Here is a 14,475-nt window from a genome sequence, read left to right as displayed (position 1 = left end):
GTCAAAGAGATTACTGCCTATGTTTTCTTCTAGGAGTTTTGTGGTTTTAGGCCTCAAATTTATGTTTTTAACCCATTTTGAGTTTATTTCTGTGTATAATGCAAGAAATTGGTCCCATTGTACATTCTTAATCTTCCCTCTATCATTCCAATTTTAGTATATGTGCTGCTGCAGTGATCACAACTTATCTGTGTTTTTGAGCAGAGCTTTTTCTATCAATTTTTAGTGGCTTCTCTAGGTATGATGCCATACATATATAACTTATTCCACTCTACTGGGGTCGTTTCATCAGTTCCAGTGAAGTATAGAAACCTAACCTCCCTTTATGTCTCTTTATCCTCCCTGTTTCTAATATATTTGTTTTAAATATTTCCTTTACATACATTTAGAACCACATTTAAAAATGTTATAATTTTTACTTCAACCATTGTATGAGTCTGCTCAGCCTGCCATAACACAATACTAACAGCAGAGTGGCTTCAACAACAGAAATTTATTTTCTCACAGTTCTGGAGCCTGAGAAGTCCAAAATCAAGATCCCATCTGATTCAGTCTCTAGTGAGAGCCTTTTCCTGATTTACTGAGAACCTTTTTCTCTCTGTGTCCTCACATGGTAGAGAGAAAGAGAGCTCTGGTTTCTCTTCCTCTTATAAGGATGCCAGCCCTACAGGAATAGGACCTCACCCTTTTTTAACCTTTATTACCTGCTCAGAAACCCTGGGTGGGGGGTGGGCCACCTTGGGGATTAGGGCTTCAATTTATGAGGAGCACATTCAGTCCATGACAACCATCCAACATAATTTAGGAAACTCAATAGGAAAAGGAAAGTCTATCATATTTACACATATTTTTGCTTATTGTAGTTTTTTATTCTTCCTGTTGTTCCAAGGTTCCTTCTTTATTGGTTCTCTTCTGTTAGAGAATTTCCTTTAGCCATTACTGTAGAATAGATCTGCTAGCAAAAACGTCCGTTTGTTATGCTTCATGTGAGGATGTCTTGCCTTTGTATTTATTGTAGAAGGATATTTTCACTGGGCATAGGAATCTGGATTGGCAGTTCTTTTCTTTCATCACTTGAAAAATGTTGAGCCACTTCCTTCTGGTCTCCATGGTTTCTGATGAGAAATCTGGTCATTCAAATGGTTTCTCCTTTTACGGTTAAGGTGTCATTTTTATCTGACTATATTCAAGATGGTTTTCATTGTCTTTGTCTTTCAGAAGTTTGACAGTGATGTGTCTTGATGTGGATTCTTTGGATTTATCTTGTTTAGGTTTGTTCAACTTCTTGAATCTGTAGGTTTGTGTCTTTTGCCAAATTTGGAACATTTTCAGCCATTATTTCACATGCTTTTTAGCCCCACCTTCTTTATCCTCTCTTTCTAGGCCTCTGATGACACAGAGGTTCTATCCTGTTTGGTTTATTAGTCTGTTTTCTCTCTGTTGTTCGTATTGGATAATATTTATTGGTCTATCTTCAAGTTCGCCAATGTTTTCCTCTGTCTTCTCCATTCTGCTGTTGAGACCAGACCATTTGCTAAGCTCTTTATTTCAATTATTACATTTTTAAGTTCTAAAATTTCCATTTGTTTTTTCTTTATATTTCCTGTTTTTTGCTATGTTTTATTTCTTTACAGCAGTTATTTATTTATTTATTTATTTATTTATTTATTTATTTATTTATTTTTGCTTCTTTCAAGAATGCTCATAATTGCTTATTAAAGTCCTTATGATGACTATTTAAAAATCTTGTTATATAATTCTAACATCTTTCTCATCTCAGTGTTGGCATCTATTGATTGTCTTTTTACATTCCATTTGAGATCTTCCTGGCTCTTGGTATGATAAATGATTTTAATAGAAACCTGGACATTTTGGATATTGTGTTAGGAGACTGTGGATATTATTTAAACTGTTTTAGCTGATTTTCTCCAACACTGTACCAACAGGGAATGGGAGGGATGCTGCCACAGTACTGCTAGGTAGGAGTCCAGGTTTCCCACTCTGGCTCCACTGACACCTAAGTCAGGGAAAAAGGCTTCTCATTACTACTGCATTGAGGTGGGCATGCTAGCACCCCACCAGACCTTTGCTGATAGATCCCTGGCTGGTAAGGGGTAGAGTGCCTTGTTACTGCTCCCCAAATTGTCTCCACTGACACTATGGGAAAGAATTGCCTCTTTACTGCCCATCAGGGATGGGCAGTATTTAGCCTTCTCTGACACCATCCAGCATGAGTAGTGGGTGCCGTGTTACAGCCTGGGGAGGGTAAAAGCCACAGGTTTCTTTGGGTGGTGTTTTGCTATAGTAGATTATTATTTTCTAAAAGTTTTTAGTCTTGCTAGGTTACTTCTTTCCTGATCCTATAGTTAGAAAGAACAAGATTCTGTTGGGGCTTTTTGTATCTACATCTGTTGGCATTTCTGGGTCATTGGCTTCTCCAGCAATCAGTCTGAGATGTGTGTAGAAAAGAGAAGAAATGAAAACCCAGGGAACTCATTGCTGTGTTGTTCTTTGGGCTCTGAGGTCCCTAGCCTGTTTGCTTTCTCCTCTTCATTTTTCAGTCTTCTAATGTTCATTTTATGTCCAGAGTTTAAAGTTGTAAGTAGCAGGAGGAATAGGGAAAATAAGTGTATTTCATCCTCCTGGAAGTGGAAGTCCTAGTCTCTCAGTTTATACGGTCTTTGTGTATTTCACATTAGCAGTATTAATTAGAGCATAACAGAGCTTTGAAATAACTTGTAGAAAAATCTAAATTACTTTAGAATGGCTCTAATGAGAAGGCTGAAAAATTTTTTTTGATGAATCATGCTCTATTTAATTTCATTCAAACTAAAAATTAATGCTATCTCTTCAGACTAAATACAAGAATGTTTGAAACATCTCTGGACCAACAAAAACCTACATTCTGGTTCATAGTCTTCCACTATCCAGCCATGTGAACTTGAGCAGATTTACTGCAATCTCAGTATTCTCATCTGGATTAAGAGTGTTGGGCTCATTAGATGATATCTAAACTTCCTTCTAGCACTGGCATTTTACTTACCCCTCAACAACTTATTACTTGTTAAAAAAATCTCTAGACTCCCACTGAAACACAGGGTTTGAAATATGTTTGTTAAGTCAAATAAAATCCTCATGATTAGACAAGAAAACTAAGGATGGCTATTATTTATTGGATACTTACGGTGAACCAGGCACTATAGTAAATGTTTTATAAATGTTCTCTCATCCAATCCTCAAAACAGTAAATTAAATTAGAGATTATGTACATTTTATGGATAAGGAGAGTAAGGCTTGGAAAAGTTAAAAACCATGTCTGAGGATATTTTTTTTCCTGAAGTTTTCTTTTTTTAAATAAAGATCTATTTGATTCCAAAACTGATGCTTGCAACTACTTATATATACTCTTAAAAAATAGCTTACAATTTTTTAAATGTTTATTTATTTTTGAGAGAGAGAGAGAGAGAGAGAGAGCGAGCAGGGGAGGGGCAGAGAGAGGAAGACACAGAATCTGAAGCAGGCTCCAGACTCTAAGCTGTCAGCACAGAGCCCAATGCAGGGCTCGAACCCACAACCCATGAGATCATGACCTGAGCCAGAGTTGGACAGTCAACTGACTGAGCCACCCAGGTGCTCCTATGTTTTCTTGTAGGAGTTTTATGGTTTCAGGTCTCACATTTAGGTATTTAACTCAATCTGAATTTATTTTTGTATACGGTATAGTAAAAAAGTGGTCCCACACCATATCTTGAAGAGACTGCCTTTTCCTTATTACAATACATTCTTGCCTCCTTTATCATAGATCAGTTGACTATGTACTCTTACATATACTTTTTATTTTTTGGCCACTTTTCAATAAGCAAACTATTTTATAGATATGGAATCTTAAAGGAGAGGTCTAGGTAGCTAGGTGATGTCTTTTAGTTTTCTCCAATCACTTTATTCTGCTTGGATTTATTTTTTAACTGTGTAACATATATTCAGAAAATGTACAGCTACAGCTAGTTTTTTGTTTTTTTTCTGTTTATTCTCTTTATCCACCCACCATTTAGTATTCTGTTATAGGGAGCATCATTCCCCTTGAGAGGTAATGGAATAAACTCAGGATTTCAGACAGTCATTCCTTAAGAACAAAAATTTAATTTGACAACTTTCCATAAACTTTATAATGTCTCAGGACAGTCCCAGGAATTAGAAGGAATGTATTGTTATCTTTATGAGTAAACTTTACTTACTTATAGAGAATGGATAAGGATTTGAGTTAATCAAAATGTAGAGGTCAAGAAGAAATATAAAAAGAAAAAAAGAAAACAGAAGAATAGAGCAAATAATATCAAATTTAAAAGTATGTGGTTTTTTAAACTATTTAACATGATGCTAGTTCCTAAAAATATTTCATAAAAAGTTTCATTTTAAGTAAATTAAATGAGTGTGTATTAAAAAAGAACTGTTTAATACTATGCAATTTGTTGAGATGTTATGTTTTCTTAAAGTCAAAATTATGTCAAAAAGAGATTCATCCTCTTAATCAAAATCAACTCTATAAGTTTGTAGGGATGCCTGTTATGTATTTATTTGGCAAAAGACCCTAAAAGTACTTATGATAACTTGTAAGGAAGGGAATAACAAGATGAGAAGCCAGGAGTACATAAATCCTTATTTTACCTTCTTCTTTTATTATGAAGTCCCCTTATCATTCAGCTGGCTCACTCTGTACAATTTTCTGTCAGTCTGCAGGGGCATTCCAATGGAAGTTATTCAAATTTCACATTACTATGTGTTCCCAGAATTACCAAGAGAACAATTGTGATGTAAAAAGTTTTAATATCATTTCTTTATAAGGACTTAGGAAGTTGGGAATTGGCTCCTTAATCTTGATCTGCGATCAGATGTGCTTTTCTAGGAAAATGATTTTCTCTTCAGAAAGTTGCTATGATTTTGGTAGGTAGAGAACTGGTCTCCATATAGGAAGTTCTGTTTTTGCCATAAACCCATTGTGTGGAGAAGGCATTCTGGTGTTAGAGAAACAGCTTTCAGAATAGTTTTGGTTGGTTTAGTTTTTATTGAAACTGAGCAAAGTATTATCTGGTTCAGACAAAATATCTGTTAAGTCCAATATAAGACTGATAAAAACTCAATTCTGGGTAGAGTGGAAGTAGAAATAGGGGTACAGCCCTGACCCTTGTCACTTCACTCATGCATTAAGCATTTTCTATTGAACCTCTGAGTCTGGACGGCAGCATTTGAAAAGCCTCCAGTGAAATGTAAAGATCACTAGGTTAGGAACCCAATAACCTAAACTATATCGTCCCGTTATTGCTGTCAACAAGTTGTATGACTGAACCTCTGTGGGTCCAGATTTCCTCATCTGTGAAATAAGGAGATTGAACTTGGTATCCTTCAGCTCAAATATTGGAGGGAACCATTAGCAACTGTATGCAAATCACAAAACTTCTGTGCTTTATCAGTTTTCTACTGCAAAATAAGATGCTCACTGAAGGGTAAAATTTGCATGCATACCTTAAAGTTCTAAGTATTAAGAGATTTTTTTTAGCCTTAAAAATTTAAGGGAGTTGAGAGAAAATTGCATTATAAATGTAAAATATAAAATTGTCTTGTTCTAAGCGATTTCACTATATCGTTCTTTCTCAGTTCATTGCAAATAATTAGCAGTATTTTATTGATTTACTGAGCAAACATTGAGTGGCCCACTAGAGTGCCAAGTAGGCTAGAAGAAACGATTAGCAAATGACCACTACTCTATAAACATTTATAGTCCTCCCCTCAAATACAGGAGGGAATGTGTTCTTAACAATATGTTGCTATCAACGGAACCTCTTTGATTGTGATGCCACGTTCTAAGTGATAAAGATGGTGCTGCAAAGGCACATATTGAAGCTAAATGAAAAGTGAAGTGTACTCATTTAGAAAGACTACTATTTAAAGACAGAGACTTTCATTAAGGAGAATGGCTTTGTTGCAATTGATCTTTGATCAACTGGAGCAAAGAGTATTGTTTTATAGGTTTAATAGCCTTTGTTTTCCTGATAAGCAGAGTATCTCTTAAATATGAAGATGGTTCCATTGTCTAAAAGGAGATAGTCCCACCAATGCTGCCCATATTACCTGAGTGCTTCTGGATTATTAGTGGTTGGTTGAAATGGATTGGGGCCAAAAGAGGGAAGAGTTGGATGAAGGTGCCAAAAGAAATCTTTGAAGGTTTAGAAGGGATGCCTGAAAGGTCCATTCCCTCTAGACTTACCCCCCAATCCTCTTGCTATGATAGGAGGGGCAGCCTTTGGGCAGGTCTCCCTTTGTTATGCAGACTGCTAGATCTCCCAGCTCAATCCACAAATGCACCCACTCACTCTGAAAGGGTCCCTCCCCAAGGTGGATATGAAGTCCACCCCTTACCGTAGACATGGCAGCCTCTCCATATACCCACCCAACTGTTGACTGGCGTTCAAGGGCCACCACCATCACCCACCCCAGCACCATCTTCCAGGAACTGGCCTCTCCCCCATTAGTCCCCGCCCCTCTTCTGAGAGCACCCAATGGGTGGAGTCGGGGCTGTGGTGGGAGGGGCCTGAGGCGGGCGCATTTAAAGAAAGGCAGAGGGCGAAAGGAGGCTAGAGAGGAGAAGAAAGAAACCAGGGGGCGAGGCGCCGTCCAATGACAAAGCCCAGGGGTGGGCGCCGGCCGCCATCTTGTACCGGGCGGCAGGATATTCACCCGCGTCTTCCGCCCTCGGAGGGGGAGGGGCGGCGGCCGAGGCGAGAAAAGTAGCGAGAGACGCGCCGGCCCGGAGGCGCCAGCAGCGGCCGCCGCCGCGGACCTGGACGCGGGCGGGGGCGGCGGCGGCGACGAGAGCCGGCGAGCGCGGGCGGCCCCGAGCGGCCTCCGATGCGGCGCAGCGTGAAGAGGCGGCGGCGCCGGCCCCCGGCGGCCCCGGCCCCGGCCGCCCGGGGCGGCGGCTTTCGGGCCGGAGGAGGGGCCGAGCTGGAGGCGCGGGAGGAGAAGGTGGTGTACTCGCGGTCGCAACTGTCGCTGGCCGACAGCACCAAGGCGCTGGGCGACGCCTTCAAGCTGTTCATGCCCCGCAGCACGGAGTTCATGAGCTCGGACGCGGAGCTCTGGAGCTTCCTCTGCAGCCTCAAGCACCAGTTCTCCCCGCACATCCTGCGCAGCAAGGACGTCTATGGCTACTCCTCCTGCAGGGCCCTGGTCCCCGACCCCCCGCCGCCCCCCGTCGCCCGCGGCCAGACGCGCCGGCCGGCGGCCAGGAGGAGGCGCCGCGGAGCCCGGGCGGCCGCCGTCCGCCGGAGGAAGCCCCCGCCGCCCCCGCCGCCGCCACCGCCCCCGCTGCCGCCGGCCCCCGAGGACAGCCGCTCCCCCAAGCCCGCGGTCCCCGGGCCCTGCTTCGGGGGCCGCACCCTGGAGGAGATCTGGAGGGCGGCCACCCCGACGCTGACCACCTTCCCCACCATCCGCGTCGGCGGCGACGTGTGGGGCGAGCGCAGCCTGGCGGCGGCGCGGCGCCGGGCGCGCCAAGTCCTGCGAGTGAACCTGGAACCCGTGGTGAGGCTCCGCCGCTTCCCGGTGCCCCGGGCGTGAGACTCGGCCCCCTCCGCGAGACTCGGCCCCCTCCGCCCCGGGACGGCTTCCGCCTGGAGGGATGAACAAGTGACAGTCGAGTGTTTACAGATCCGGCCGGGACCGCGTTCCCTAGTGCACTTTACGGGCGAAGAAGCACCGGATGGTCCCGGCCCGCGCCCCCGGGATGCGGCGCCGCCGTCTGGGACTCCGGGGCAGGTGTGCCCTCTGCTGCCTCCCAGTACCGGGTCTGCGGAGGGAGGAGACAGCTGGACCCGCAAGGGTGGCCCCCTTTCTTCCTAACCCCAGGTTGAGACGTCTCCAGGACTATAGGGGCAGATCCGTTTTCTCCCTTTTGGACTCTACCTCACTGGTCTGGAAGCCCTCCGAAGAAGTCATTCTTTTTTCCAAAGGAATTTGGTTTCGTGCTTGTGTAATAAAGCTAGAATTTACTTGCTGTTCATCCACCTCCCCGCTTCCCCCGCCCCACTTTTTCTTTTTTGACTGCCACCCCTCGTTCTGGACGAAAGATCGAATATGTGTTGAAAGGTGTTGCACTAGTTTGTGCTCAGGGTATTCTGAATCCCACTCGTTTCCGAATTTTAACTGGATTCCAAAGCTTTGACCAAGGATATTTTCTAAGAAATTCAAGCGTATGACTGTTAATAATGTAGGGATTTGTATGGCTTTGAATTTCATGGGCTCAGTGATTACAAACAAAGAGATGCAAAGTTCAACTGTTTAAACATTTTTAAGGTGTTTCTAAAGATTTTATATTGAAATTTAATGTTTATATTTACTGAGCTCTTAAAGGAAATGGCAGAAACTCATGAAGTTTTGTTTAGGAAAAGTTGACTTGTGAAAATTCTTTTTAAGTGAATAAAATTTGAAGTGCATTGAAACCACATGGCTTGTGATAAAAAAGAATGAGTGAATTACAAAGAACTGGTGTTGGTTAAAGAGATGGATGGAATCCGATTGGAAATGATTTGGCCTCCTTGTACTAGTCTAACATACAGATCTGGGAATATTTCAAGGATAATTTATTTTAAAATGGAAATCGCGTAGGAAAAATGAGTATGCGTATGCGCGGTGACCAAAATGCCAAACAGAATACCCATTGGAATTCTCAGAAGTATTAATGATCTAGAGGGGTGGAGGCATTTCTTGGTATCAGATAACTGGTTGAAGTTAACTTTGGGCAAAATAGGTTTTCCTCCCTTGTTTTTGTTGATGTTGGGTAACAGAAATGTCCAGATTACTATCAGTCACTCTTATAAACATCATGACAATTAGTTAACTGTTTTGCTTCACGAGTTTCCTTTATTATCTCGTTGCCATTCATAATTATGTTTGCAGTTATTGGTCTTTTGTTTGACAGCCGAAGACCACAGGAATCAAACAGGCGAGCCACAAGAGTACTGACCCTTCTTTTACACTTTTATAATAGTGTTTATATCCTATGGCCCAGTGTGGAATTCTTGATTATCCAAGTGCCTTCGGTCATTGGTGGCAGCAAGACTTAATGGTTTTTAGCCAGTGGTGCCGCAGCCAGATTTTACTGCAATATCTAAAGGGTCAAGTAGTGATTTTGTACCACTATTATTTCAAATTTGAGTATTCTGCCATGGAACCATCCATACCAGGCTGGAACATGACCTATGAAATCTTCAATATTAAGGTTTCTCTCTGCTTGGCAGCTTCTTAGGGGAATAATGAGAGTTGCAATTTTGACTCTTGTGTTTTTAGAATTCAAATGGCATAGCTTTCTGAAATGAATTTTTCAAGTTTAATAGTTCATAGTAGGAGTTTTGTGACTTTAATTTCAGTGTTCTTGTTTTGTAAAAAAGAAAAAAAGGAAAAAAAAGATATATCTATATATATATGACTTTATGCCAGTTACCCAGTAAGCCTCATATTCTTTTATTCACTACTCAATGATAATGTGTTGCTACAAATACTGTCACATGAGTAAATAAAAGTGAATAATTACTTAGAAGATGGAGAGTGTTAAATTATATTTGTGTGATAGGAAGCTTATATATATTCTTTTGGTTATTAGCTTCCATTGCCAATTGTATTTCAAATACATAGGGTTTTCTTCCCCCCCCCCCCCCCATTACCTTTTTTAGCTAATTAGCACCTGAGGAAAAAATACGTATTTGTACCACTTCACTATTGTATATAATTTTATATTAATTAAAAAATAAATCCAATGGCCATATTAGAATGTAATTTCAACATATAGCTTATCTAGATAGCTTCCCAGAGGATTTTGAAATTAGATGTAGCTGGGAGGATAACTTTGCTCAGCACAAAATTGAAACATAACCATTGACACCATGCGTTTATTTAAACTTAACTGAGAATCTTATTTTTTTTTCTTCCTATGCCTTGTTACTTTAGTGCACTTGAACTTGCGTTAATGCTTTGGGTTATCCGGGCTATCCGGATCTGATTGCCCATCCTAAATTTAATGTTATTTACCTGGTCTCTTAAAAAATCTTGCCGTTTCTAGTTTGCAAAACAAGATGTAAAAAAATCTTTATTTTTGCCAAGTTGTCTTTAGCAAAACCTTGCTGAAGTTGGTTGTTTTACAACTTATACAATGTGAAGAAACAACTAATATAGTTGATTCGTATATTAATAGGAAAATGAAAGTATTTTATGGATACTTTTGGGCAGAATGTGAAAAGGAACTTGGCACGGTGGCCTTTTTGATGAGGCATTCATTTACTGTCTTCTAAAGTGAGTCTGTGCTTAGTTGTACATAGTTTTTTGAAAGAAATCCCATAATCTTTATTCATTCTCTTACCTTTATATCTCATATGGCACAAGTAAAGGGGGAAGTTAAGGAGGAAGTTTATCACCTTGCTATGCTTGAGTGCCTAAATGTGGTGACCGGCACCTGAAATAACCTTTTGAATTCCTGATGTCATTTTTATCCCCCTTCAACTTGTCAACCAGCAACTTATTTTTCCTTATGGAACTCAGTAATGTTATGATTGTTGAGGGCAAACTTCATTGTTGTTAGTGCAAAGTGTCGCTGTGGTGGTGTGTATTTATTTTGTCCAAGTTTGAGTACCCGATTGGACAAGTGTAATTTAAGCTGGTGGCTGACACGTATTGATTTGCTGTGTGCAAGCAATAGTACTATCTTCCTGAAAACTATTCAATAAAAATGCATTAAAAATATTTGGATACAAAAAAACGTGAGCAATTTTGAACTCAAAATTTTTTTGTTGTTTCAAGGATTGCCACAGCACTCTTTAAATTGGTGTTTTTAATGGACATATATACATAATATTTACTTTATTGCTGTGTTTAAAATATTTTTTGATAAGACTGTTGTGTCTTAAGTGCATTAGAAGGCAATTGTTTGTAATGGAACTGAATTGTTTTCTTGGACAGTTTGATGTGCGCATATGATTAAGATTTACAATCTGGTTGTACTTTTCTTTTTAATTTATTAACTGTAAATAAATTTTAGAGAATATACAGTGTCTGGCTTTTCTAATGATGTTGGGGAGTTTTTGAAATGGGATTTTATGTTTGCATGTGAACTGGAAGGCGATGTGAGAAGTTTTGACTTCTTTTGTGAACTTCAGAATCCTGGAAGTCTTGAGATACGTGTTTTATGCTATTTGGGGAGTCAACAGTATATCAGTATCAACTCTGATGATCTAGTGAATCTCTGAGACAGTGCTTCATGCCCAAGCCCAAACCATTACCCAGTTTGCCAGCTTAATAAAGACTTTAAAAATGCATCAGAATTCACTTTGACTCCTGACCCCAACCCTCTTGGGGTGGTGATAGAAGGTCTCACGCTCATGTTTTTTTATATTGTAAAAGAAAGTAAGCGTGCTCTATATGAGTAGCAGCAGTAAAGGCTGTTCTACAGAAGTAAAGCCCGAATTTTCATTACAGTCTAGAGGGTAGAAGTGCAGTGCTAGGAAGGGCAGGATTCATAGTATTATGTGGCCTGAATATGTCTTCATATCTGAGTTCCTATCAATAATTGGAGGCAGCAGTGTAATAGCTGTGGATCACATTGCCTGGGATGGCATTAAAGCTTTGCCACTTGCAACCATCAGAACTTTAGGTAAGTTACAGAAACTTTGTGCTTTAGCTTCCTCAAGAATCAAATGCGGTTACTAAAAGAAACTATTGGGCTATTGAAAGGATTAAAAAGGGCGTTAATGGGTGAACACATAGGAAATGCTTAATAAATGCTATTAATTGGAGGCATATGTACTGAGAATAAGTGTATATGCTGAGTGGTCCTTTGGGAGTTTGGCATCCTGAAAATAGAGTGTGGTCTGGGAAAGGCAAAAGACAAATGATGAGAAGGTAATTTGTGGGTGAATTAAATTGAAGACAGACAGCAGGAGGTTAGATTAAGTTGATTTATTAGGTAGTTTTCACTGTTGGAGGTTTTCTAGACTTCCTTAGAAATTTGGGGTCTTTTTATCATTTCTCTGAAAGATATTTAAAATATGCTGTTAGGGATATTAAACTATCTGAGAATATATAAAAGTAATAAAAGTTACTGATCAAGAACTTGCCAAATTTCAACACTAAGTTTTCACTTCAAGTAAGCTCAGTAAGGTTTGCTTCAAAGCCATGTGAATTTACATGTACAAAACTAAATTAGAAGCAATTTATGTGAGCTTTGTACTTCCTGTGTTGAAACAAATGAGTGCAGTAGTTAGATTTGAAATAGCAGAAAGTTATTACCAAAAGGAGAAGATATCCTCACATTTGAAGCATTGACACACTCATCTTTGGATTTTGGGTCTAATGCCTGTAATTTAGCTCTGATACCACCCCTCCCCCGCCCCCCACAAGGAATAACAATCTATTCTAAATTGGTGAGCAAGCCAAAGTTGCAGTAGCTGAAATTAACACAAAAAGAATTTCCCTAGATGGAAGTTATCCAGTGGTAAGAAGCTCAAAACTGAGCCTGATTGCAGATTCCGCAAGAGCAATGACTTCTCACTGTCAGCACTCACTTGTCTTGGTAAAAGTCACCCTAAACTGTAATTTATTACATGAACATATCCAGAGCCCAACTGGAAAGCAGTGCTCATAACAACACAAGACAGTATGGCTCCCAAGCAAGTTTTAGTAAATATTCTAGTGGTCTCAAAACTGAACTTTGCTTGCTTTTGAAGGTATTCATAGAAATGTTAACTTTGAGATTCTTCCAAGTACTGAAATTAACTATGTAAAATGTATATACATTTCTCTCTTCTAGGATTTTTTCAAGTATGTATTCTTTAAATGTTTAGTGGATAAGTAGAGGGAAAAGGGTATGATTTAGAGGTCTGCACTCAGATTAAGTAAGATTATTGAAGCATAGCATACATTTAAAAGGACATATATTTATTAAAAGTATTATGAGCACAGCTTGATGAAATTGCATAAATTCAATATACTTGTGGAATCAGCACTCATTAAAAAAATTACCAGTACTCCAGAGGACCCCATATGCCTCTTTTAGCCACTGTCTATCTCCCCTTCAGGATAGCAATTATTCTGACTTCTTACAGCATAAATAACTTTTGCCTGTTTTTAGACTTTATAGAAATGGAATTATGTGCCGTATACCTTGCTTCCTTCACTCAAAATTATGTTTGTGATATTCATGTTATTGTATGTAGTTATAAATCCTTTATTTTCATTGGTGTATAGAATTCCATTGTGTGAATAGTTTACAATGTTTCTGCAACTCTTGATGGGCATTTAGGTAGATTCTAGCCTAGGGCAATTATGAATAAAACTTCCGTGAACATTATAGGACATGTCCTGTGGTGAACATTTTTGAAAATAGTGTTTATCTAGGAGTGAATTTGCTGGGTCACATGTCATCCAAATGATCAGCTTTGGTAAGATACCTCCAAACAGTTTTCCAAAGTGGTTATACCAATTTACATGAACTTTTTTCTATAGTAGTGCCTGCGAGTTCTGAGTACTTCACAGGCTTGGCAACACTTGCTATTTTTGGTCTTTTTCATTTTAGCTATTCTGGCAGGTAAACAGATTTTTTTTTTAATTGAAAAATTTCACTCCAAGTATTGTATACAAATGGTTAAAAAAAAAAACCCACAACATCTAAATTGCAGATAACGACTTGCAATAAAAAACAAAAGGCTCTCTTCTACCCACAAACACCTCTCCCCTAGAGGCAACACTTTTTTTTTTTTAAGTCAGGGTTTTTTAAAACAGACTATTTTTTTAAGGACGGTTTTAGGTTTAGAGATAAATTGCACAGAAAATACAGAGCTTCCCCACCCCCACCAGTTTCTATAGATATTACTACCTTGCATTAATGTGGGTACATTTATTATCACTGATGAATAAGCCACTATTGGTTGACACATTATCATTAACTAACATTAGGGTTTACTCTTTGTGTTGTATAGTTTCACGTGTTTTGACAAATACATAACGGCATGTATCTCCCATCACGATATCATACAGAATAGTTACACCACCCTAAAAATGCCCTGTGCTCCACCTATCACCACTTCCTCTCTTCCCCTAAACCCTGACAACCACTGGTCTTTTTACCATCTCCGTAGTTTTGTTTTTTTCAAATGTCATTATAGTTGGAATCATAAAGCATATGGCTTTTTCTGATTGGCTTCCTTCACGTAGTAATACACATATAAGTTTCCTCCATGGCTTTTAGATAGCTCCCTTCCTCCCTCTTTCCCTCCCTCCTCCCCCTCCTCCCTTCCTTCCTTCCTTTCATTAAGGGAGTTTATTTTTTAAAGCAGTTTTAGGTTTACAGAAAAAAGGACTGGAAAGTACAGAGAGTTCCCCTGTTCTCCCTCCTGCCCCCCCTCCCCGCCCCCAACACATAGTTTCCCCTATTGT

General features: G+C 39.8%; 1 protein-coding gene across 1 annotated transcript; it reads left to right on the top strand.

Annotated features, from left to right (window-relative positions):
* Nucleotides 1-6,775: 6,775 nt before the first annotated feature.
* On the top strand, nt 6,776-11,091 carry CCDC71L (coiled-coil domain containing 71 like). The gene has a single exon (XM_027071684.2). It carries the CDS (start codon nt 6,904-6,906, stop codon nt 7,612-7,614), a length of 711 nt encoding a protein of 236 aa, XP_026927485.1. The 5' UTR covers nt 6,776-6,903; the 3' UTR covers nt 7,615-11,091.
* The last annotated feature ends 3,384 nt before the right edge of the window (nt 11,092-14,475 follow it).

This window comes from Acinonyx jubatus, chromosome A2, assembly GCF_027475565.1.
Source record: "Acinonyx jubatus isolate Ajub_Pintada_27869175 chromosome A2, VMU_Ajub_asm_v1.0, whole genome shotgun sequence".
Lineage (NCBI taxonomy): Eukaryota > Metazoa > Chordata > Mammalia > Carnivora > Felidae > Acinonyx > Acinonyx jubatus.
The sequence above is the reverse complement of the archived record's forward strand: the minus strand, read 5'-3'. Positions and strand labels throughout refer to the sequence as shown.

Excerpts from the sequence above, each read along its gene's own strand:
- CCDC71L (XM_027071684.2), top strand. The coding sequence starts at position 6,904 with ATGCGGCGCAGCGTGAAGAGGCGGCGGCGCCGGCCCCCGGCGGCCCCG.